The 26933-nt window shown below is 46.5% G+C and overlaps 1 protein-coding gene across 1 annotated transcript in view; it reads right to left on the bottom strand.

The window, feature by feature from the left end:
• The window catches only part of LOC122377464 (chloride channel protein 2-like), a 103971-nt gene that overhangs the window by 20229 nt on the left and 56809 nt on the right, over window positions 1–26933 (bottom strand). Inside the window, exons 3-8 of the mRNA XM_043357518.1 lie at window positions 25237–25365; window positions 17630–17763; window positions 15893–16049; window positions 12797–12922; window positions 11006–11090; window positions 2365–2466 (exon numbers count right to left, since the gene is read on the bottom strand). Coding sequence (XP_043213453.1) covers window positions 2365–2466; window positions 11006–11090; window positions 12797–12922; window positions 15893–16049; window positions 17630–17763; window positions 25237–25365 — 733 coding nt within the window. The remainder of the gene's footprint in view (window positions 1–2364; window positions 2467–11005; window positions 11091–12796; window positions 12923–15892; window positions 16050–17629; window positions 17764–25236; window positions 25366–26933) is intronic.

Below are 26933 nucleotides of genomic sequence, written 5' to 3'. Positions count from 1 at the left end.
TGAGAGGGTACTGAAAGTTTCGTCGCGATCGGTCGCATTTTACGCGAGTTATTCGCGAAAAACCATGGGGGGGGGGGGTTCATCCGACCCGCCCCCCTACACATGCGAGGGTTAACCCTCGCCGGCACAGGGGGGGTGATGCAACCCCCCCTAAGGTTTTTCGCAAATAACTCGCGTAAAAAGCGGCCGATCGCGACGAAACTTTCAGTAAATCAGTACCCTCGCATTGATCAATTTTACACCTACCCTGAAAATTTCATGACCCTGACCCAAATGACCTTTGACCTGTGACCTCTTTTCCGAGACCATGTTTGGCCGGAATCGCGATTCGGCGTATGTCGGCTCGCATTAGCCGCGCGTTTGCAAGCTTTTCGTGGTTTCAAACGTTCAAACATGTGATTTGATGTTGCTCCCATGCATTAGGGTGGGTGTCAAGGTCACCTGAAGGTCAGGTCAGGTCATTGACCTTTGGTGACCTCGGGTGACCTCGGTTCACTTTTTCGAGTTTTACATGTTTCTAGGCTAGTTTTTTGGAGCTGAATTCGAATTTAGCATCCATTTGAACATTTACGAAGTAGTTTTGGTGCCTTCGTAACATGTTACGAAGCTGTCAGAGGCGGTTGACACGTATTACGAATGCCCGTCACAACCCCTACCGGCTGACCTGACCTGACCTGACCCGACCTGGTCTAAATGCTTAAAGGTAGTGTGCCAGCTTTCCTGGACCGTATGGAGTTAATGGCCCAGATAAGGAGAACCGGATTTTTAGAACTTATCCATACCTTCAAAACTCATGGAAACGTCTTAAATTCTTCAAATTTTGAGTACCCCAGTGCGAAATTCGCCCCGACGGGTTGTCGGTCGTACCCCAACCACATTTCACACCACTATGAACAATAAATGCACACACTGAAATCGCTATTACCGATATGCTCATCCAATCAAGTTTCGATAAACCCGTTCATCATCATCTCCTGCGGTTTCGAACTCGCCTGTTAGGTGGTGCGGTAGACCGCGCCCAAAGCCAGGGCCCCGGTAACGTGAGGTAGCCGAGTCGGGGCAGCGTGCGCTGACCCAAGCCGGGGCCGCGCGTCCTCCCGGTGTCATGTGATAGCCCGGGGCTGCCCGCGGGGATGCGGTAGACCGCGCCCAAAGCTGCGGCCCCGGCTTGGGTCAGCGCACGCTGCCCCGACTCGGCTACCTCACGTTACCGGGGCCCTGGCTTTGGGCGCGGCTTCTGCTCATACTTTGTGGTGCGGTGGTGGTGCGTCGGGCCGCGCGCTCTGACTTCGGCCAAGAAAAATGCGTCAGCTGATCATTGTCATTTCTGCCACTTGCGTGTGGTGAAATGGGGTCATAACTTAAGAGACGGCTTTTTCATATCAATTATTTTACATAAAATCATATTTCAAACCATAAATAATGTTCGACAGCCAAATAAAAGAAACAATACCAATACAGGCTTACAGTTTAAGGCTCGACATTGTGTTGTCTACGATTAGACAGCTGATAACTCATTCCCGTACGTCGTAACTCTATAATGACCTTTGCTTATTGTCACATGTGCGCCGCATTCGCGGTTGTTGCCGACGCCTGTTTGCAGGTCAGCCCACTACAGTTGTTATACATATCGAAAAACCGATAAACTTTTAGGCGAAAAATGCACTATTCCAGGCCCATTTTTGATTTTCTTTGCGATATTAGGTAAAAACAGAAGCTTCTTATCCTAGGAAAAATAAAATGGGAAATCTTTCAAAGGTGGCACACTACCTTTAAAGACATCATCTCTCATCAAAACTAACACGATATTCGTGATCAGCACCCCGGAAAACCACATAGCAGCCACGCTTTACGACTTTCTAACAGGTCACGATTTTCCCGGTTTTCGGGTCATTGACCTGACCTGGAAGGTCACCCGATGACCTAGGACCTTAAAATTGGGTATCATCGGCTTCCTCTCGTGACGGGCAACACGCTCGTTTTTTCCGCGAAGCTCTAGCTCGATCAGGGGCCAAACGCGAGGGGGGGGGTCGTACCACCCCCCCCCCCCCTTGTGCCGTCGAAGGACGCAAAATGGCCTGTGCCGGCGAGGGTTAAAGTACAGGCACGAAGGAATAGCATGCATCATGTGTTAGATCTGACTAAGGCGACCCTGAGTATTTACATGCAGAGAGCACTTCTAAACAGAGGAATAGTGGTTTACTTGATTTGGCTCGTATACGACTGAGACACACTTGGTACCAATCTGTTCATTGCGCGCTTAGATTATCCAGTGTTAGATCGGAAAACTAAATGTGGGGAAAAGGAAAGGAAATCTAGGGAAACCAGATAGGATGTGCTGGACAGTGCGCATGATAAACTCACTTTTGCCGTAAGAAGCTCTTCATGCACATGTTTTGGCGCATGAACATGACGTACTTCCGGTGAACCCACACGTAGAGGGCACCCATCAGGCCGGTGGCAACCCTGAAATAAGGAACAAACCAGCCGGCGGCACATGAATGGTGCCCATCAGTGAAATACAGAACACAGCAGACTGCTACACACAGAAGGCGCCCATCAGAGAAATACAGAACACAGCAGACAGACTGCTACACACAGAAGGCGCCCATCGGTGAAATACAGAACACAACAGACAGAATGCTACACACAGAAGGCGCCCATCAGTGAAATACGGAACACAGCAGACTGTTCCACACAGAAGGCGCCCATCAGAGAAATACAGAACACAGCAGACTGCTACACGCGGATGGCACGCCTATCATTGGTGTCGGTCGTAGACTCTGATAGCCCTTCGGATCACGGGATGCTGGCTACAGTACACAAATGAGTGGCTTCATATCAGGGTCCAGTTCATACAGAACTGCACTTTGCCGCTAAGTGACACTGGAAATGGCGACCCGACAGATGGGTCCGTATTGAGCCACCCTTACACCTCTGACCAATGTAAGCATAAGTGTCCCTTTCAGTTAGTGACACTTTGGCAAAGTGACACTAGCCAAACTGGGCTCAGGTAAGATTTTGTGAGTTGGTTAAAGATCGAATCGCCTATGCATAGTAGGCGATTTCGTTATTCTAGCACGTCATGGCTTATATCTCGAGTTAGGCTCGACAGAACTGAGCCTCTCATTTTGAAGACCATTTCATTGCGCTTCACCTGACATTGTGTTGCATATCAGAAACTGCTGTGTTTTCTTTGCAATCTGCAATAAAGCAAACAATGCCTTTCCCCATTGGCTTATGACAGGATGGAAAGCTGAAAGTGAAAAATACTGTGACCTTTTCCAAAGTATAACTAATGACTTAGGTACAAGATCAACCGATGTACCGATCAACTAGGCGTTCGTTACTGAAACCCCAATTCGTTGCAAACTACGTGGGCCAGTATGCAATCATATGATTGCATAGGACCATGTAGGTGTTCAACAGGACATTTACAGTTTCCTAAGTCTCTCCATTTCTATATTTGAGGAATAGGAGGCAATGCAAACTTAAGTAGGTGGATAGGAAAGACGTGAGTGAAAGGAATGTGTGAGTGTGTTGTGTCTGTAAGGGGGGGGGGGGGGGCAAGGGCGGTAAGAGGTAATTTACAAAGAAAGTGTTGATTGGTATCAGAGGTGGTACCTTTTTCAGGTACCTTGACACGGTTGACATATCATACAGATTCACCTCTCCTCAGCAGATGCATTATTGTTACGTATCGCAGGTCTTAAATTATCATCGCAAAACATACCATACGATATATAACGGAGACATACGAAATATTCCCCCTTCTGTTCTGCCTACCTGAACATGCCTATGATTTTCTAAAACTCTTATATTTGAAACGTAGTGACACTATGGCTCATGAGAAAGCTAGCCTCAAAATTTGGTTGATATTGTCCAAGAAACGACAACGTTCTACACTTCCGAACATATAGGTATGAAAACACAGCGACTTTTGTGTAGTTATTTTTGGCTTTTCGTACCCTAAAATTTGCAAATTTGGTAACTTTTTTGGTTGAATAATGTAGCTTATGATCAGAAAAATCGGATGTTTGTCCCACTGTAGTCGGTCGGGCGGTTCTCGAGATATACTGATGTGCCAAACCACCCCTAACTACTCACCAGCTGACTTACCCCCAAAACCGACCATTAATGTGTTACAAAAACTCGAAGAGTCGCAAAAAGTGGCAGCTAATTTCTTCAGAATATTGAGAACAAGAGCTTCGCTACAAGGTAATGGGGATTCTAACGCCGGATCATGCTGATGGCAAAAGTTGCGCATTGCCAAATTCTACTAAACAGAATCGGAGCGATGCATTTTAAAGGGTAGATATAATGCAAATGATATACAAATGCATATGCAATTTGAAACCAAACTTATTTGGCATGCATGATGCTTGGGAAGGTAAAAAGTACAAGCCTGAATTGCATTCAAACGCATTTTGGGCGATATTCATGAGTAACAGAGCACACAACAACAAGGGTCGGGTCACGGGCCAAGGACGGATATTTCAGCCTATCGAGCCTGGGTGGCGTTCAGATGGGTATGGTTTGGAAGTGCCTTGCATGTCAAAAATAGTATTGCTTTTCACCTGCCAGGAATTCTGGCTACACAATAATCATCATACGGTTATATTTTTCATTGTGGTATCCTGGGTCCCTGAAGCGCTAGAACGCCTGGATCGCCTACTGTGCGCTGGACGTTCCTGTGATTGATTAGTCACGTAAAAGAGACGATAACGTTCATGGCTAGTCAGGAAGAGATGGATTAGTATAATAAATATTACCCTAGACTGATTTTAACCCTCGCCGGACCTATTATTGGTTTTCTACATACGCGCCGGCCGAGGGGCGTATACCGTTTCGCCCCTGGTGGAGCTAGCGCGTCGCGGAAAAACGAACGTGTGCGCACTTACGAAACGCAGAGATGGATGCCCGATTTTAAGGTCCCAGGTCAACTGGTGACCTCTGAGGTCAGGTCAAGTGCCCGAAGGTACGGTTCAGTTTTTGGTAAATAGCTTCGCAAAAAAAAAACGCCGCAGAGCCGCGATTTTGGCACCATCGTGTTCGCCTCGCTCAGGCGCGTCGAATGATATACTTTTTGTTTGAGTGAGGTCAATTTAGGGTGCTGACCTCAGGTCACGGTCACATCAGTGCCCCTAGGTCACGGTTGATCGAAAGAGGTCATGTCGCATATCATTCGATTCAGCAGGTCTTTCTGAGTCCATTGGTGGCTTTCCCGACTCGCTAGCTCAATTTGATCGGGAGTTATTGACGAAAAACTAATATGACCTTGATGACGTCATAAATGACGTCACGCAAGGTCAGCATTGCAAAAGTGAAGCATCTTACCTTGCAAGGTGTTCATAAAATCACGATTCTGTGTGCTTGAGCTAGTTTGAGATCGTTCCCGGCTCCAGAATAGCAGTTTTCATTTTTCCCCATTGACTTATAATGGTGAGGTCACGAAAATGACCTGACCTCATATGAACAAGGAGAAATCCGAGATTTACAAGTTGTGGGACTCATAATGGATACTAGATCCTGCAAGTTTCATTTCCCTGTGAAAGCTCCTCTGGCAGTGAGGGCGTTGCGAAGTTGCGACATCTGAAGACCGTGCAGAGGTTCACTTATGACGTCATAGGTCAGTGACCTGACCTGACCCGAAAATGCGGTTGGTGTAAAAAAATCCGGCTTGAATTAAAGATCAGGTATGCCAAGTTTCAGCTCTCTACCACCAGCGTGTTTGGAGCTATTACGAAAAACGCTATGGGGTGGGGGGGGGGGCGGGGCGGCACCCGCCCCTCCCCCTCGGCCGGCGAAGGTTAAGCCCACAAAAACTGAAAATAATGTGACGTCGTCGTTAGTACAGACGCTATATTTTAAGTCTTTCAAATGGATATACCTTTCGCAGTTTCAGAGATATTTTGGTGATTTTTGGCATGTGTAAAGGCTACTGCCTTTAAGTGTTTTCTCAGATACATCCCGTCTTCTTCTATTTTCTCACATTAAAAAACTCAAGAAATCTCAATTTTTAATTATAAAATCTTATCAAAAGATTTTGGTATTTTTGAAATTTCGAGTTAGGCATTTTGTTGGCCATCCCTTTTCTACCTACGGTGTATTTTTTAGTCTCTAGGTGTTTATACGATATACGATTCTAGGTGTCTGAGTTTATACGATTTTTTTTCCATGAACAGTTTTTTCGGCCAAAAATGCACTGTAAAAAAGGTTAAGCTCCCTTTACGCTAAATCGGTGCTACTAGGGTGCTATTCAGATGCTAAACAAATTTGATGCTTAAAATAAGCAGCATTTTCTAAAGCAGATGCTAAAATATAGCACCACATGCTTTATATAAGCATGCTTCGAGAAATGGATGCTTGGTTTTAGCTCCCGTTATAAAATAGCGTGATTAATTAAAGCACCTTAAAATAATGAAGGTGCTGCATCCTAGCACCCCGTTTCATGATCTTGAAAATATCAATATATGGTGCTAAATATCTGTTAATTAGGATCCTTAGGTGCTAGCGTAAACACTGTAAAAAAAGATTAGCACTTTTTGTGCTAAACAACTGCTATTAAGATGCGATAGGCGTTATCACAAGTGTATTCGCGGCCATTGGGGCGACGTAAGAAAAGAAGAAAACAACTGGCCCCAAGAACTTTAAATTATCAGTTAGCATGCACCTTTTCCTTGATCTGTAGAGAATTTATCATTAATTGCTAGAGAAAATTCCATTTAAAATCTTCCTTTTATGCTTTTTTATCGTTTGCACAATATGTTCTTTTACTAAGCTAGAAACACTAATTAGAAATAGTTCCTGCATCATCGTCAAGAACAATAGGGAAGGCTTGAAGTAAATACAATAATCTAAACGGTTTTGTAATCCATGTGGAGACACTTCTAAAATTGCCTGTAGAAATATTGAAGGCAAAAGTTCAACTTTTTCACAAGACGGATGTCTATAAACCTATTCAACGTGTGACAACTCAGCCGGTATTTCGGTCGCCTACAGCCCAGCTTTCCCTAGTGACCGATAGAGGCGCTGCTATCGATGTCCGCCCGTGCCGCCTAACGGCTTATGATTAGCACCTGTTCCGATGGAGCCCTGGGGTACAACTAGGGCACTAAAGGTTCAAACGTCAAACGCAGGTGGCGCTGTTTCATACGGCTTTGAATTACTGCGATTTTTGATGTTTTTTTTTTGCACCACTGATACCTGTATTTGCACATTTTTTGGCGTTTTCCAAGAGGGGCAGAAGTAATATTGATAAGATGCATCTTCAAAGCCTCTGCAACATTCATCACGTGACTATTGGCAACGCTTTTGTTCCGAAACTGACAACTGAAACCAATTCAATTCATTATATAGGTCACAAAAGCAGCGGCGAAATATCATTGATTAACCACGCAATCGGCGTGGCTGCTGGTGGGGCGATCTAAGGGGACTTCTACCAAAATTCCGAATTGACATCGTCTCGTCAATGTGGACACCTACATTTGTAGGAGTTCATCTCCCTTCATGGTGCTGCTAGTGGGGCGACCTAAGGGGACTTCTGCCAAAATTCCGAATTGACATCGTCTCGTCAATGTGTACACCTACATTCATAGGAGTTCATCTCCCTTCATGGTGTGACCGCCTGTGATCGGTAATGATAAGATATTGGATAATACAACAACTGATGATCGAAAGCATCCTGCATCACAATGCCCAACCGTGACTCTTCACGTCCATAGATGCTAATGTTATGCTTGCATTAGTATGTTGGGGTATAGTAAGGAGCTATTTGCGTGCTAGCTGAAGGTGCTAAGCGCTAAGGTGCTAAACAAGTAGCAACTCCTGAGGGCTGGTTTTTGACCCTAGCACCCTCAGTGTGCTAAAAATACACCATCCAGGGCGCTATTTTTCTAGCACCCCTCGGGTCTTAGATATGAGGTACTAATTAAAAAGCATCTTAATTAGTACCTCATAAGCGCCACTACCCACCCTGGTTTGATGCTGACGTTCGAAAGGCGCTAACTGATAAGGAATGTGCTTTCCGGGCTCTGAAAAGAGATAGGAATGTTGACACTCTCGCTTATTTCAGGAATTGCAGAAAGATATTTAAGAGAAAGTATCATGCATGAAGTATTTTGAATATTTGAAGAGCATTACAGCTGATTTTAAGCAGAATCCCAAAAGATTTTGGTCATTTTTGAAATGCATTAAAGGCGGTAAAGGTCAGCTCCCTACTTTACTGGATGACGCTGTTGAAGTGTCGGGAGATGTAGAGCGTGCTAATCTACTTAATCGTACATTTGCCGCAAAATTTTCAGATCCAGCTATCGATTGCTTACCAGCTGCGTTTGATTTTGATTTACCAGAATTGCTTACGTTCGAAGTGTCAGCATCTTCAGTTAGCTCCATCATTGATAGTTTAAATGTCCATAAGGCTACTGGGCCAGACGACATTAGTGCTCGTGTGATAAAAGAGTGTTCGGGTCAGCTAGTGTCTCCACTCACAATTATCTGTATGTTATCTATCGAGCAAGGTATTTTTCCTGAGAAGTGGAAGAAAGCAAACATAGTCCCTGTACTTAAGAAGGGTTCAAGGCGCCTTCCCACAAACTATAGAGCAGTTTCAATAACTTCGTTTTTTGGCAAGATACTTGAGAAAGTAGTGCGTGATACTTTATTTACTCATGTTCAGTCTGTCCTTTCTGAATGCCAACACGGATTTATACCAGGACGATCATGTGAAACGAATCTAGCCTGCCTTTTGAGTACTGCATGTGATTCCTTAGACAATGGCAAGCAAACGGATATTATTTACACAGACTTTTCCTCAGCTTTTCAAAGCGTGAGCCATCAGCTGCTCATTCACAAACTTCAAAAATCGTATGGTGTAGGCGGACTAGCACTTAAATGGTGTTCGTCTTTTCTTTCACAGCGTAAGCAGAGAGTAGTTGTAAATGGCAAATGTTCTGAATGGCAGAATGTTATTTCGGGTACCCCAGAGGGCAGTATTATTTCACCTTTGTTTTTTGCTCTTTTTATTAATGACTTTCCACGAATGGTTCAAACCAACTGTCTCATGTTTGCAGACGATATAAAGTTATTTTCAGTGATATCAGAACAGAATGATACCACATTGTTACAAAATGATCTAACACAACTTTATAACTGGTCCAAAAGCTGGAAACTCAAGCTTAATGCTGATAAATGCAAGTCATTTAGGGTAACCCTCAGACGTGATCCCATTGTTTATAGTTATATGATTAATGGGACCTGTCTGGAAATCGTTGAAACCATTCGGGATTTGGGTGTTTTTTTGGATACCAAGTTGACTTTCAGCAAACATATAGACACAACAGTATCAAAAGCTAACAGAGTCATGGGTCTCATCATGAGATCGATGCAAACCGGTCACAAGGTCAAAACATTTAGCTGGAAGCCCATTTTAACAGCATATTATGGTAACGTTAGAGCAATTCTCGAGTATTGTTGTGTTATTTGGGGAGGTGCCGCAAAAACGTACCTGGACAGAATCGAAAGGGTGCAACAACGTTTCTTATATTGGCTATATTGTTATACTCGATGTCAAGACTCACCATCAGCTATTGATTACAGTGACTTGCTGCGATTATTTGGCGTCGCATGTCTAGAGAATAGGCGTCGACAATATGACATTATGTTTGTTGCCAAATTGTATAAAAATCATACTGATTGTGCAGCCCTTTTAGCCCATTTCCCTCTATTCATCGCGCCAAGGGCAACGAGAAACACCGAACAAGCACGTGGTGTCTTCCATGTTCCATTTGCGAGAGTAGACGCGGTACAAAGGTCACTTTTTGTTAGAGCACCATCGTTTGTTAATAAGTTTTTGTTTCAGTGTACTGATGCTGATGTATTCCATGACTCTTTAAGGGAACTTAGGGCCAATGTGTCAACATATATAAAAGAATTGTAAAATTGTATCGTAGTTGCAATGTTTTTGTCCCAGTGTTTGTGTGTAACATTTGACTGATTTTGAGTGCTTGGACATTACATGGGCCCACGTATGCCTGTTGTCCTTGACCCCAAATAAATAAATAAATAAATAAACAAATAAATAAATCTTGTTAGCCCCATACAGAAGCCATGGTGCTACGATTTTTATGGCCCTAAAAATAAACAACTCAATTAGCACCCTCTTAGCCTGCTTAATTTAAGCCGGTGGGTGGTGCTCGTTCTTTACCGTGGTACTTAAGTGCATTTAGCTGCTTGGAGGTGCTAAACTTTTTTACAGTGTGGCCGAACATGACTTCAGTTTGACTTCTATAACCCATGACCTGAGATGACCTAGGACTTTTTCACGGACCGTATAAAGGCGATGCCCGGAGAGGTGTTGAAAACAGCGAGCAAAAATTCGCAGACGTTTCTGAGTCATCTGCGAAAAACCACAGGGCGCCCTTTGCCCCCCCCCCCCCCCAACGGGTCGCGGGTTAAGAGCATAGTGAGAAAAACACCAGCACGTATAGTCTGGAAAGCCTAAGAAAGAATGGATTTAAAGTGCTGCGGCCGTTGATGCATGTGCATTTATATTGTGAGAGCATATTTGAGAATGTGTATGGTCTTGTGAATATGTATGCACTTTCTCAGGGCAAAAAAAAAACATGAGCATATACCCGACTGGAGCCATCAGAAACATCAGCACATAGGTACTAATTCGCAATCAGAGCAACCAGAAACATCAGCACATAGGTATTAGCCCAATCAGTGCAGCCAGAAACATCAGCACATAGGTACTAACCCAATCAGAGCAGCCAGAAACATTATCACTTAGGTTCTTACCCAATCGGAGCAGCCAGAAACATTATCACTTAGGTTCTTACCTAATCAGAGCAGCCAAAAACATTACCACTTAGGTTCTTACCCAATCAGAGCGGTCAGAAACATTATCACTTATGTTCTTACCCAATCAGAGCAGCCAGAAACATTATCACTTAGGTTCTTACCCAATCAGAGCAGCCAGAAACATTTTCACTTAGGTTCTTACCCAATCAGAGCGAACACAAACAGCTCCTGGGGATCGAACGGAAAGTCCACCTTGAAATCAGTCTTGAACAAGGCCGTTATAGTCTCTGAAAATGATAATCAATCAAGGTCAAAACCTAATCGCCACATTTCTTGAAGAAAACGTAGCCGATTTATCCCTATTAGTGGCAGGCTCCTGGCTACCCCTATTAGTGGCAGGGGAGGGGGCTGTTTAGTTTAGGACCCCCCCTTGATATCTCAAGATCTAACTGGCCGATTTTCAAAATTCGAACGGCATTCGATTCCACTCAACGAGAGCTATATTTTGAAAAAGTCCCAAAAACGCAATTAGGGGGCAGTAGGGAGGGGGACTGCAAGTTTTAGATGCTCTTCAACTGCTCACCACGGCCTGCATGTTTTTCAACCAATTTTGACGCAACAACTGCCGATCGATGCAGGATGAATCAGAAACTGACATGCATAAAAAATAATAATTTCGAAATTCATAGGCGGATACAGGTGATTGAATTTGGGAGGTACATGAAATACATAGTAATCGGGTGTTTCGCTGGTGCTGTCACAGAAACGGGTTGGCAATGGTCTTAATATCTTTAAAAAAAACGTGTGATAAAATGCTAAATTAGATTGGATATTCATAGGCGGTGTCAGGGCACCGACGCTGGGGAGTGAAATCGACCCCCCTTTCTTTCCCTGGAATTGCTTATTATGATCCATCCCTTCTTCACTTGTGAATTTGTAATACCTACAAATTATGTTAATATGCTTACAGAATGAATAATTACAGTTATAATGCATCAGCATCATGATCTTCAACCCAATGACTCGCTTCACGAATAAGGCCTCCCAATAGCCCATGCCCTGGAATCGACCCTAATAAAGGTATCAACTTGAAATTATAAGAGAATGTGCCTAATTAAGTTTTAAGAAAAGTCAGAAAATGTAAGCTTCCTAGCTCAGGCCATTTTTAAGATATTCCCAAAAACCTGAAGGGCGGATGAAAACACCCCTGCCACTAATTAGGGTCATACCGGACATTACAAATTTAACTGTTAGAAGCATGACGGCTTCCAGTTGGCAGCATGTCAACTCTCGCCGGGAAGCCAGGCCCTGTATGTACCACGGCGGGACCGGCCAGGGGGAGCCGCAGTACCGCCACATGTATCCGGGGCGCCGCCGTGCCGCCCTGGTCGGTCAGCGGGCGCCCTGGTCGGTCAGCGGGCGCCCTGGTCGGTCTGCGGGCGCCCTGGTCGGTCAGCGGGCGCCCTGGTCGGTCAGCGGGCGCCCTGGTCGGTCTGCGGGCGCCCTGGTCGGTCAGCGGGCGCCCTGGTCGGTCAGCGGGCGCCCTGGTCGGTCAGCGGGCGCCCTGGTCGGTCTGCGGGCGCCCTGGTCGGTCAGCGGGCGCCCTGGTCGGTCAGCGGGCGCCCTGGTCGGTCTGCGGGCGCCCTGGTCGGTCAGCGGGCGCCCTGGTCGGTCAGCGGGCGCCCTGGTCGGTCAGCGGGCGCCCTGGTCGGTCTGCGGGCGCCCTGGTCGGTCAGCGGGCGCCCTGGTCGGTCTGCGGGCGCCCTGGTCGGTCTGCGGGCGCCCTGGTCGGTCAGCGGGCGCCCTGGTCGGTCTGCGGGCGCCCTGATCGGTCAGCGGGCGCCCTGGCCGGTCTGCGGGCGTGCCGCCCTGGTCGGTCAGCGGGCGCCCTGGTCGGTCTGCGGGCGCCCTGGTCGGTCTGCGGGCGTGCCGCACTGGTCGGTCAGCGGGCGCGGCGGCGGCGCACCGTGTGTGGGCGCCGCCCTGCACCTACCTTCGTCCTGGAACCACACCGAGAGCAGCCGGAACACCATGGCGCCGCAGACAGCCGCGAAAAACCCTCGCCAGTAGTTGCGCACCGCAAAGTACACCGATGTTACCTCAATACTGAACAGGACGCCTGCCAACACACGATACAGGCCACAGTTGTGAACCCAGTTATGAAAAACGAATTGAAGTGTACAGTCTGTCTTAAAAGTACCGCGCAAAGTGACGGTGGATCCATCAAGCCTGACCGAGGAAGGGCCGGCTATAATTTGAAAGTGACCGAACCAATTGACCTGGGGAATGCACGAGGATGTCAATTGCTTCGGTGACTCAAATTATAGCAGGCCCTTCCTCGGTCAGGCTTGATGGATCCACCGTCACTTTGTGCGGTACTTTTAAGACAGACTGTACGACCGAGGAAGGGCCACTAAATTTGAGTCACCGAACCAATTGACCTGGGGGATGGACGAGGATGTCACTTCCTTCGGTGACTCCAAATTTAGCAGGCCCTTCCTCGGTCAGGCTTGATGGATCCACCGTCACTTTGCGCGGTACTTTTAAGACAGACTGTACATATATACGAGCACCATACGGATTGCAGGTGTCATCTTGATAAAAGAACAATCATTTGCATACTGTCATCCGGTCTGGTGTCTACTGCTTTACTGACTGTCACACGCAATGCTATAATGACAACACGTTTGGGCTCGAGCCCCTTAGCCACGCAAGTGTCCTATACTGGAGATGTCAATTGGATGGCAGCTTTTTGGTGTACCGACACTAAACCGACCAACCCGGTATTTGCTATTTCAATCCTGATGCTTATTGTATTTTCTTGGTATTTTGAATGCTCATGTATTAGTATTCAGAGCCTAAATTGTAAACAAGCCAAAATATTGATAATTCTTTTTCCTATGACCTGACATGTGACGTCATCGGTGACCTCGAGGTCAATGAAATTAGGCTTCGCTCGACAGTTTTTCCAGGGAAGTAGTCCACCTACCTAGGGTTACCACTACTCTACGTGGTGTAAGGTTACCATGAGGAACGCGCTCATTTACTCTTTTTTTTCAAGTGGTGGTTTACTCTAATGGTGGTATGCCTACACATTTCATAATAAAAGAAGTCATGCTACACCTTTTAGTAGAGTAAGTGGAGTACTTGTACTCTAAAATCAGGGTTCAAAATGGAGCCACTTTGCTCTTTTATTTGGAGTGAATATTTTCTCAGTGCAATTGAAAATGATTCCCTTGGAAATAGCCGTTCTCACGACGGAATATCTGGTGAGTGCACCTAAAGGCCTGGCTACACTATGCGTTTTCTGCGTACGTTTTTGCGAGTTTGCGTGTTTTGCGTAATATCGTTCTAGAAAAAAGGTATCAATTAATTTAACTTCTTTAATATTTATATAAAAGTTAATAAAACGTTTATATTAATTAAAAGTTTATATGAAAACATAAAACAAAAACGTAGTGTCGTTTTTTTCTAGAACGATATTCCGCAAATCACGCAAACTTAATTCTCACCAAATCTGCACCTAATCTCTTTGATAACAAATGTCCGTTCATATAATGAACTTATTTTACGTTTTAAATCGATGACAATGTCAGGTGATATGACAAGGCAAGTATGTAAGCAACTAGTGCAACCCTAGCTGAGAGCTACTAACCTTCGCCGGCACAGGTCATTTTGCGCCCTTCGAAGGCAAAAGGGGGTTGTACGACCCCCCCTCGCGTGTGGCCCCTGGTCAAGCTAGAGCTTCGCGGAAAAAACGAGCGTGTTGCTCGTCACGAGAGGAAGCCGATGATACCCAGTTTTAAGGTCCTAGGTCATCCGTTGACCTTCCAGGTCAGGTCAATGACCTCAAAGTCGGGAAAATCGGGACCTGTTAGAAAGTCGTTAGTGGCTGCTATGGGGGTTTTCGGGGTGCTGATCACGAATACCGTGCTAGTTTTTATCACCGATGATATCTTAAGCATTTAGACCAGGTAGGGTCAGGTCAGGTCAGGTCAGCCAGTAGGGATCGTGACGGGTATTCGTAGTACGTGTCAACCGCCTCTGACAGCTTCGTAACATGTTGTGAAGGCACCATAACTACTTTGTAAATGTTCAAATGGTTGCTAAATTCAAATTCAGCTCCAAAAACTAGCCCAGAAACACGTAAAGCTCGAAAAAGTAAGCCGAGGTCACAAAGATCAATGACCTGACCTGGCCTTCAGGTGACCTTGCCATCCACCCTAATGCATCGGACCAACATCAAATCACATGTTTGAACGTTTGAAACCAAGAAAAGCTTGCAGACGCGCGGGTAATGCGAGCCGACATACGCCGGATCGCGATTCTGGCCAAACATGGTCTCGAAAAGTAGGTCACAGGTCAAAGGTCATTTGGGTCATGATCATGAAATTTTTAGAGTCGATGTAAAATTGATCAATGCGAGGCAACTGAAAGTTTCGTCGCGATCAACTTTTTATGCAAGTTAACTTTTTATGCAAGTTATTTGCGAAAAACCATAGGAGGGTGCATACCCCCCCCCCCCCCTGAACCTGATTTGAACCAAATCCTCACCAAACGTGCACCTAATAAATCTACACCAAATTTGTTCCAGTTGGCCGTCATGAAAACGGCTGAAACTATAGCATTTGATTTTACTATGATTCACTCATCATTTGCGCATGATAAACAACAAATTCTTCAAAATATACCAGCTCCAAACCATTACGTGATCTTTTTTTAGCGCAATTCATCTGTTGCTTTTAATAACATTGCCCAGTTTTCGAATCCTTTCAGAGAAGAACGCATGATAATCCGATGCAGGCACCTTTGTGAGATGCATCTTGTCTCCAAAACAAAATGTAATTGTCAAAAGGGAATCGATCGAAATGATTCTGCTCTTTCTCAGCCAAGGGGCAACCAGTCGATACGGGACCAACTCAACACTCATGGGTCGAAAATAACTCTTCTTTGCGTTTCGAGCACGCGGGTCACTCTAGTTTCTGCTATTATACGAAAAGGTTTGCTTTTCTCACTTCGCTTGTTCGCTCCGATAACGAAATACTTCGCTTCGCTCGCTCCGTCGTGATGCCCCTCCCCGTTCCCTGACCTCCGATTGGAGCCGCGAAACTGCAGGCCACGCCGACGGCGCAGGCCGCCGCCAGCATCTCGCTGTTCCTGCTCTCGTTCTCGTAGATGCCCTTGAAGGAGGTGATGAGCTTCGTGAGCAAGGTGGCCACGATGCTAGCGATGTGGACAAAAGGACCCTGAAACGTGTCGAGCAGGAAAAGGCGGTGTCATCGACAAGATCAGAGCGTGCTAAATTGAACAGTTTACTTTCCCCAGTGGCACAAGTTGAGAAAACAAACACAAAAATAAGCCACACAAAAATGATTGGAAAGCTCTTAAAAACACGTTAATATCGCTTAAGCGTCTTGTACATGCGGATTTCAGGAGGTATAGCATAATTGCTAAACGTTTTTTTCTGTTGGAAAAGCGAAATGTGAATGTTCGTCGCTGTTTTCTCTCGCTGCCAGTTATCCTCGCACGGCTACCCGTTTTTTCTGACGCAGTTGTCGCACCGCTCCCCACCTCCCGTTACCCTCCTGTTCCTCCTGTTTCTCCCGTTCCTCCCGTTGTCCTCCCGTCCCTTCCGTTGTTCCCGTTGTCCTGAAGCTGTAGCAATAGGTAGCTGTGGGTATTACAGTCTGAGCCTGGGCAGTGCTCGCGGCCCGGCGCCCCGTCCCAGCCGGATAGCGCTATGTCGTCCCACTGCCGTCCACCATGTCGTCCCACTCCCGTCCACCATGTCGTCCCACTCCCGTCCACCATATCGTCCCACTCCCGTCCATCAACTATGTCGTCCCACTGCCGTCCATCAACTATGTCGTCCCACTCCCGTCCACCATGTCGTCCCACTCCCGTCCATCAACTATGTCGTCCCACTCCCGTCACCATGTCGTCCCACTCCCGTCCATCAACTATGTCGTCCCACTCCCGTCCACCAACTCTGTCGTCCCACTCCCGTCCACCATGTCGTCCCACTCCCGTCCACCATGTCGTCCCACTCCCGTCCACCATATCGTCCCACTCCCGTCACCATGTCGTCCCACTGCCGTCCACCATGTCGTCCCACTCCCGTCCACCATGTCGTCCCACTCCCGTCCACCGTGTCGTCCCACTCCCGTCCATCAACTATGTCGTCCCACTGCCGTCCACCATGTCGTCCCACTCCCGTCCACCATGGAGTCCCACTCCCGTCCATCAACTATGTCGTCCCACTGCCGTCCACCATGCCGTCCCACTGCCGTCCACCAACTATGTCGTCCCACTCCCGTCCACCATGTCGTCCCACTCCCGTCCATCAACTATGTCGTCTCACTCCCGTCCACCATGTAGTCCCACTCCCGTCCAGCATGTCGTCCCACTGCCGTCCATCATGTCGTCCCACTGCCGTCCACCATATCGTCCCACTGCAACCCACCAGGTCGTCCCACTCCCGTCCACCATGTCGTCCCACTCCCGTCCACCATGTCGTCCCACTCCCGTCCATCAACTATGTCGTCCCACTCTCGTCCACCATGTAGTCCCACTCCCGTCCACCATGTTGTCCCACTGCCGTCCACCATGTCGTCCCACTGCCGTCCATCAACTATGTCGTCCCACTCCCGTCCACCATGTCGTCCCACTGCCGTCCATCAACTACGTCGTCCCACTCCCGTCCATCAACTATGTCGTCCCACTCCCGTCCACCATGTAGTCCCACTCCCGTCCAGCATGTCGTCCCACTGCCGACCACCATGCCGTCCCACTGCCGTCCAGCGGGCCGGCGTCTCCGTGCACTGACCTCCTTGCCCAGCGGCATGCCGGAGCCGAGACAGGCGGTGAGGCCGACCACCTTGGCCACCAGAGTGCGGAACGTCAGGTACTCGCCCAGAGGCACGCCGCGCAGGATCGTCTTCATTTCAGGAATACCAGAGCCTGCGGCAGCCGGGGCGGCACGAGGCACACCGTCAAACCGTCCAGACGCCGATAGAAACGCGACGAGAGAGGGGTGGGGGGTGGGGTCCCAGCGCCCTGCCCCCGCTGTCATTGAACAATTACTCCCGGCAGCTGCTGGGGGTGAAGTGAGTCCAGTGGGCGGCGGAGGGGGTCGGAAGGGGTCGGGAGGGGGTATGGCGCTCCGTGACAGTTCCGGAGGAATGGAGAAGTGGTATCACGGGGCGTGGCTATGACCCACAAGTAGCTATGACTGGTGACACAAAAGTGGGCCGAACGGAACGACCCGCAGCGAAATGGGAACTTACTTTTCTTCGGCCATGTCATTCATAGCATAGGCTTGAATGAATAACTGAATCATATAAAACGAAATCATACCACTATAGATAGGGCCGGCAAAATAGATTCTGCTGGTTCCTGTTGGCACATGCATAAAAACCGGCGCAAGAGCGGCAAAGGTTCAGCTTGTATTTAGGGCCTTGGTTCAGCTTTTGTCGAATAAACCATCAGCGGTGCTAAGCCCGAACCGGGAAGCGGATGGCAGCTGTAGGTACCGGTAGAGGCAATGTATGTACTGGCTATACAGTATATATGTTACAGTGCGTCCGCGAAATCCGTGAGTTTGCGAAATTACTAGTTTCCGCGAACTCCTTACGGACTCCACGAACTCACATAAACTCTCGTGAATCCGCGGAATCACTGCCGTGGCTCCGCGGATTCACTAGAGTTTCCAGTGCGTCCGTGAAGTCGCTGAAGAGTCGCGGGGATCTGCGAACTTCCTAGGTAATCCGCGAAATAGCGATTCTTTTTCAGTGAATCCGCGGAATACCGACTCGTTTTTTCAGAGAATGTCCAAAAAACGTTATTTAGTTCTTATGCCGATTATTCGTAGAGGCTCAAAGACAATTGGAATCATGTTGCCGATATGGTGGTACTGTTGTGCGTTGGCCGCCGCTTTGCCAAATTCAGCGGCGCTGCGCGCCGCCGATCTTACGCTATCTTTGAAAAACCTTAGGGGGGGGTCGCATCAACCCCCCCTGCCAGGGCGAGGGTTAAACTTTACTTATAACGCTAAGAACATCACAAAAACATAGAGGCCGTCAAAAAGTAGGCCATTTGCCGGCCCCTCGATAGAGAAAAGGCCCCCTGGCAAGCGGAATACGGAGGAGGGTGCCCTTTTGAGCCCGGGCACCCTCCCCTGGAAAATCCTGGGTGCGCCCCTGTTGGCCGGCATGGCAATATCAGTCTATCGGAATGAAAACTTCGCGACATTTGGTAAGTTTTATGTTACATTGCTACGTAGGTACCCTGCTAGCTTTATAATTTTATATTTTCTCCTAAATAATATATTCTTAGATTATAAAAACTTGTGCGTCGCACACTTCCACTTCAAACGTGGGTATTTGCTGTAAATAGTTAAGTAACTACCTGATTGGACCTCAAGCTCACAATTGCGAATGGTAGTTAACCCGCGCACTGACCGGAGGGGGACGTATATTATATCCGCCCCCTGAAAATTTTTCGTAAATAAGGAAAAAAGCCGGGGCGCGTAGCATCGCGAAATTTAGCATGACTATTCCCGCATCAATTTTACACATTGTGTGCAAATTTGAACCCCCTACCTTTTAAGGTCAAGTCATCAGGTCGCTTCGAATAAACCTGACCTCAAATCACTTTTCAACTTTGTCACCGTGTCAGAGCTACAGTAGATGACGGAGTCCTTTGACAGTTGCAGGATATAATAAGGTCATTGGTAGCTACAATTTGCTTATCTCGGAATTTCGATATCGATGACCTAAGGTCAGGTCAATTTCTTGACCTCCTCATTATGACCTCCTCATACGATCAACCTTGACTACCTTGAGTCACCAAAGCTAGAATTGTAGCCAGATTGTGCACAGATGTTGACTGGTGTGTTCTGGTGAGAGCATGCTGCCTCTATGTTAATGCACATAATCAACATAGTATAGGGGGTCAATTGGACCCCTGGCCCAGCTGTTTGGCGACCCCTGATCAAACGCCGAAAAATCAAGTGTGTTGCCTATGACGAGAGAAAGACGAATATATCCAATTTCAAAGTCCAAGGTCATTACTTAACTTTCCAAGTCAGGTCAATGACCCAAGAAGTTGGGAAAATCGGGACCTCTTGAGAACTTCGTACAGTCGGGTACAGGTTGATGGTCCACTACTCTTTATCCACCGGGTTCCTATGGCTCAACATTGGCAGCAGCCGCCTGGTACCGGTAGGCTGTGCCGCACGACCCGAAAGTTATGCGGCACAGTCTACCCTCACTGTATGACACCGGCTTGGGTCGCCTGGTAGAGCGATTTGACCGGACGCTGCGTCACACCGGCTAGGGAGGGGGGGGGGGGGGGTAAAGGGTCAGGCCTGCCGATTTGGCTCGGCTTGGTGGATGAGGCGGGCTGGAGTGTAGTGTGGGGAGGGGGGTGATGTGGGGAGGGAGTGAGCGGACCTGGGGCTGGGTGTGTGTGGTCACTTGTCGCATAGAACCGATCGTATCCCCCCTCCAAAAATTCGTGGGAAAAAATACGTGCCGACATTTAGCATAGGCGAATTGACATCTAGCATCAATCTACCATTTTCATAAAGGTATTGCCACGGCTAACAGTAGTACTGTTATCTGTGGTATTGCCTAAATATCATGCATAGACACAAGACCTATGGTTGCCTCGATACCGTGCCAAATCACGTTTTGCACAATGCACAAGTAAAGTAAATTATATTCGCTGGGTCTTCTGTGCATTGTGCTTAGCAAAAACAGAAATGCAATTGTTAAGCGACGCAAAATGTGCAATGCAGCACGTAACCATACACACCCGAGCAGTTCCCATGGTCCAACAACACGCCCCACACCACTCGCCAGCCCACGCCAACCACTGAGACGAGCCCCTCCCCCTCGCCCTGGTCTGACGCAACAGCAGGGCCTCGTTTCATAAAACTCTGCCGTAACTTACACCTTTCCGTAATTCACACCCTTTCAAACTACGGAGCGCAAATGAAGCCGTTTCATAAAGCCACAACTGGAATTGTTTACACCTCCGTAACTAAGCACAGTTGCGTAGGTACCGTAATTTATCAAGCGTCCTACAAATTACAATTTCATGTCAAAACTTATTTCTTTACGAGAAATTATAAAACAGTTATGTTTATTTTGAATATTAAAAAATATTTATGAAAAAACAATGTGATTTTGCTGACCATCCTTTATTAAATCAATTTGATGAAAACAGCAGAAAGTCAGCTAAGCAGAAGTGCCTAACTACGAAAGTGGCGCGGCGCGGCGAATAAACAAAATTCCGATAGTGGCCACAAAAAAGCGACTGGTACAGAAGATTTGCAGTTCCTTTTTCGCGTTCCGGCTGTTCTTTCTTCCTCTCGGGCTCAACATTATAAAATGGATTAGAAATTGGCTTCGAATCTCAACATTAATTCAAATTCACGCAACATTTTTGTGCGTAGTTTACACCACTGATATCAAGAACATGATAAAATATTTGGCGTTAAATACGTCGTTTTATGAAACCCAAATGGCATCAATTGGTCCGGAATCGAGCATTTGCCGTAAATGAAGCTCCGTAATTTCGATGGCGTGAATTACTCCGGTCTCCGGCTTTATGAAACCGAATTGGCATCAAATACGCCAAATCTGGCATGATTGACGGAATGCCGTAAGTAATTCCTTTTATGAAACGGGGCCCTGGTCTACAAAGCGCTCCACCCGGCAACCCGAGCCGATGTCAAACAGCGTGGGTAGACTGTGCCGCATAACTTTCGGGTCATGCGGCACAGCCTACCGGTACCAGGCGGCTGCTGCCAATGCTGGGCCATAGGAACCCGGTGGATAAAGAGTAGTGGACCATCAACCTGTACCCGACTGTACAGTGAGGGTGTTGGACCTCTTTAGAACTTCGTACAGTGAAGGTGTTATTTCGGGGTGTTAATCACGAGTTTCATGTTAGTTTTGATCACAGACGATAGCTTCATGCAATATATGCCAGGTCGGGTTAGGTTAGGTCAGGTCAACCAATAGGCGTCCTGCCTGCTATTCAAAGTAGGTGTTGCCTACCACTGACAGCTTCGTAAGATGTTACGAAGGCACCACAAATACTTTGTAAATGTTCAAATAGCTGTTAAATTCGAAATCAGCTCCAAAAACTGCTCTAGAAACAAGTAAAACTAAAAAAGTGAACCAAGGTCATCAAAGGTCATTGACCTTGACCTGACTTCAACGTGACCTTGTCATCCGCCATACTGCATTGCACCAGCACCATTACAACATGTTTGACGTTTAAAACCACAAAAGACTGGAACCGCGCGGATAATCTGAGCTGGCATACGCCGAATCGCGATTCTGGCCAAACATGGTCTCGAGAAATAGGTCACGGGTCAAAAAGTCAGCTGGGTCAGGGGTCATGGAATTTTTAGGTTAGGTGTAAAATTAATGAGCTCGAGGATACGGAAAGTTTCGTCACGATCAGCTGCTTGTTTCACGAGCGACCGAAGGTACCGTGTGTATGTTCACCGTGTCGGGACGACAGACGCACCCACCTCGAATAGTGTTAGCTAATAGTGACAGCTGAAATCCGCTGCAATCATTTTAACTCGTATATGACTGAAAAGAATCGGCATTTCGCGGATTCACTGAAAAAGAATCGCTAGTCCGCGGATTAACCCGGCAGTTGCTGGGGTATTTCGCCACCCACCGTTTGCTGGGGGGGGGGGGGGGGGGCGTTAAACGCCCCCAGCCGATAACTCGAGAACCAATAGGCGCAGCGAAACGCACGAGGCGGCAAACGAAAGAACGCGACGAGACGCTTCAGATGAATACTTTAAAGTTGAATTTTGAGGTCACAGGTCGGGTCAAGGTCAGGTCAAACACCTGAAATCGGGCTTTCAGTAGCATGGACTTCAGGACTTCGCAATGGGCGCCTCTCGTCATAAACTGTCAAAACGGTGCACAATCCATCATATAAGGCCTACAAGAGTGTCAGCTCCATGTAGGGGTCAGTCAAGCATAGGTCAGGGTCAAGGTCAGGTCAACCGGGTAGGCACATATCCCCGAAAATCAAAACTGATATTCGCAGCCTGTGACACATGTTTTATGGGTAATTTGGGGCGTAGAACACGATGGTGACATTCATTTTGTCATATGTGTACGCGTTTGGCTCAAAAAGTTTAATTTAAGAAATGCATGTATCATGGTCGTGAGGTAGTCACGAGAAATTGCCAAGATTCAGTTCAAGATTTTGGAAAATGCGGAGCGATAATCAATAATCGGAGATAGCCATTTGATTGTTTATGGTATTAGCAGTTTAAAGGGACTGTCCCACCTTTGCATTAGTTCTGAGTTGAGATAGCCAAGTTGGCGGCCAGGTTCAGAAACCACTATATATCCTGGTCGCAATATACTATACAATAAATTTCCCCTCACATTGACATGAAGTAAATCCTTCATTACGTCACAGATTCGATATAAATGACGTCACGATGAAATCTGAAAGTCGCAATATCTCAAAACGTATACGATGAAAACGCGTAAAAACTTGCAGAATTCGTCAAAATATCATGAGTAACATTTCCGAATCCTAAACGGTACTTTTTCGAAGGTGGGATAGTCCCTTTAATGGCGTTTACGGCATGTCTGTATGCATATTCTGTGATTTTATATGATTTTTTGAACATATGCCGTTTTTGGTCGAAAACTCAGAAATCATGACGTCACTAAAATCTCGATATCTAAAAAAATTTACGACCGATTTTTTTTTAAACTTTGTCACAATAAACTTCAATCAATTCCCTACAGGTACCCAAAATTTGGCGCGCCTGCGGCGCGCCGTTTTTATGCTATGGCCCGGCGAAAAAAGTGGGGGCGTTTAACGCCCCCCCCCCAGCAACTCGCGGGTTAACCCGCGCATGACTGGGGGGGGGGGGCTCTACAGAGCCCCCCTCATGTTTTTCAGCAATATCTTCTAAACCGTTTGACGGATCAACACGAAACTTGCGGTACCCTCAGAGGCATCAACTTGACATCTTGTGTTAAAATTTCAACTTTCTAGCTACCATAGTTTAGCCGGAAATGACGTCAGAGTGACGTCATGTCGGCCGATTTTCATGCAAAATACTGAAATACGGCAAACGCTCTCAAGAGCTTAGTTTTAAAGCTAGATCCATTTTCTTTGCATGAGTGGACTACAAATACACGTAGCTATCGAACTGCTATCTCGAATTTTCGAAATTTTGAAAATTTTGAAAAATATTAATTTACAATTACAAAAATATATTTTTTGATTTTTTTTTCAAAAAGTTTTTTACTTTTCGCAAAAGACGGAATATATGTGATAGAACACACACTGATGAACTACACTTGCAAGTTTTAGCCCAATATCTTCAAAAATAGCCGAGTTATTCGCATTATTGTCAAAATTTTACAATATTATGTTTTTTCAAATCCATTTTTCAGTACGTTTTTGACGTCGTACAGCAATATAAATGGCACCATTGTGTTTCTGAGCTCAAACTGCATCTGATAGGCACCTTTTTTGTTGAAAAATTTCGTTTTCAAAATTTGACCTTTTCTGACCTGAAAGTGACCTGACCTCCGGTAAATTCAGCTGACAATGATCTCAAATGACACAGACGACACTATTTTCGAAATCTACGAGTAAAATGGACCATAAAACATGCGTCACGTGACCGATACATGATATACAATTTTCGTGACCTAGGATGGCCTGGCCTTGACCTTAAAAATTCAAAGCAAAAGTTCGGTACCCTCAGGGTATCTAAGGCATCCGTCAAGGAGTGCGTAAACCAAAAATGAGCCTGATCGGACCGGCGGTCCGGCGGTCAGAGCCTAAATTGTGAACTAACAAAAATGTCGATAATTTTTACTTTGACCTGACCTGTGACGTCATCGGTGACATCGAGGTCAATGAAAATAGGTTTCGTTCGACATTTTTTTCCAGGGCTATCAGACGCCGTTTGAATTTTGACGATCGGCCAGGTAGTTTCGGAGATAGGAGGGGGGGGGGCTCTGGAGAGCCCCCCCCCAGTCACTCGCGTTATGGAAAATACCCCAGTCATGCGCGGGTTAACTAGGAAGTTCGCAGATCCCCGCGACTCTTCAGTGACTTCACGGACGCACTGAAAACTCTAGTAAATCCGCGGAACCACGGCAGTGATTTCGCGGATTCACGAGAGTTGAAGTGACTCCGCGGAGTCATAATTGAGGGGTGTCACCAGCATACACTCAGGGGTCTATAAAAAAAAAGACTCCGCGGAGTCCCTAGGACCAACGAGTGACTTTGCGAACTCACGGATTTCGCGGACACACTGTAACATATACAGCCTTTGTCCGGTCGAGACAGGCGTGTTGCGCGGACGTGCATGTGACACCCAATGATAACATTGTGAAGACACCACCGCGCACTCACCTATGGCCGACCTGGAGACAATTTGTACGAAGCCGGCCGAGAACAGGATCAGCGCGATGGGCAGCGTGACCCACGATATGTACTGGAGCACCGGGTGCGTGGTCAGGTCGCGGTACAGCCAGATCCGAGCTGGAACAGCACAGCACAGCGTGGGTCATCCGCTCACGGTACGGCCAGATCCGCGCTGACAGACCATTAGTCCTGTCTGTCACTGTCCGCAGTTTATGTCTCTCCGATGCAGACTTGTAAACGACTCTGAGTTGATTCGTGAATCGACTCAGAATCAAACCGTTTTTCGATGAGTCATGAGTTGATTCGAATCACTTCATCGAGGAACTTGATGAGTCATGAGTTGATTCGAATCAATTAAATTTAACATCATGAGTCATTTGATGAATCGATTCAAATTTTCAGACTCAAACAAAGAATCGACTCAAAAAAAATTTGAGTCGTTTACAAGTCACCATCAACACCCTAATAATCAATGCTAGATCACCCCCTCAGCTTTAGCCATCACTTAACTCCATATTTCAGACTTACAAGAGCCTCAGAGGCTCAGGCACAGGCGCCTAATGAGCCAAAAGCATTTGGCAGTTGGTAGGTACTTAGTCTTACCAAACCAAGTGCCTGCTACACTACCTAGGTACCTACATTTTACATGTCAGAAGTCAGAATTGACACCTGCGGCTGCCTCCCCTTCTCCCAGTCCCAATTTGGTCCCAATAATCAATCAACAGCATAAGAGTTTGGGCGTCTATAGAGTCAAATACGCCCAAACTACCTATAGCCTATAAACTACCTGTAGGCTATGCTATAATATAAATAAACTCACCTATAAACCGCAAAATTGCGATGCTCAACTGCCAATAAACCACAAAATGCACATTTTTCCATGAAATAGAAGTTTAAAAAGAAACTTGTTTTATGACATCATAGAATCTTCAGAATAATGTAAAGGAGCGGAATGTAAAGGAATACAATTGTGGTATGCGGCATATTCATTTTATCATAGCTTTGAGTCAAATAATCAACAAATGCCTATAGTGAGTCATGGGTTGAATGAAATAAGTTCAATAAAAATGTCGTGTGAGTCATGAGTTGATTTGAATCGATTCATCAAAATGTGTGAGTCATGAGTTGATTCGAATCATTCCGTTGGCTAGTTGCTCGAGTCATGAGTTGATTCGAATCATTTCATCGAGGAACTTGATGAGTCATGAGTTGATTCGAATCAATTAAATTTAACATCATGAGTCGTTTGATGAATCGATTCAAATTTCCAGACTCAAACAAAGAATCGACTAAAAAAAAAATTGAGTCGTTTACAAGTCTGCTCCGATGTAACATCATGACAGTAAATTCATTGCTTCACCCGCGCCCTGCTGGGCCATTCAACCATACGCGCCCCGCTGGGGCATTCAACCATATGTGCTCCGCTGGGGGACAGATTCTGCCCCCCCCCCCGACTCACATTCGAACAGATGGTTGTAGAAAGACGGGGAAAAGAGCAATCAAAACCTCTCAACAAGACCAATTTGTTAAAGTTATGCCAATTTAAGGCATAACTTTCTTTGACTAAATAGCTTACAGGTCAGGTCAAAGTCAGAGCAAGGGTAAGAACGTAACGTTTATACATTAGGGTAGGGTGGGGTAATTTGAACATGTGAGGCAATTTGAACATAGTGTGAATAACAAAT

The sequence above is a fragment of the Amphibalanus amphitrite genome, unplaced genomic scaffold (genome assembly GCF_019059575.1).
Source record: "Amphibalanus amphitrite isolate SeventyFive unplaced genomic scaffold, NRLGWU_Aamphi_draft 000045F_arrow, whole genome shotgun sequence".
NCBI lineage: Eukaryota > Metazoa > Arthropoda > Thecostraca > Balanomorpha > Balanidae > Amphibalanus > Amphibalanus amphitrite.
This window is presented reverse-complemented; position numbering and strand designations above follow the sequence as displayed.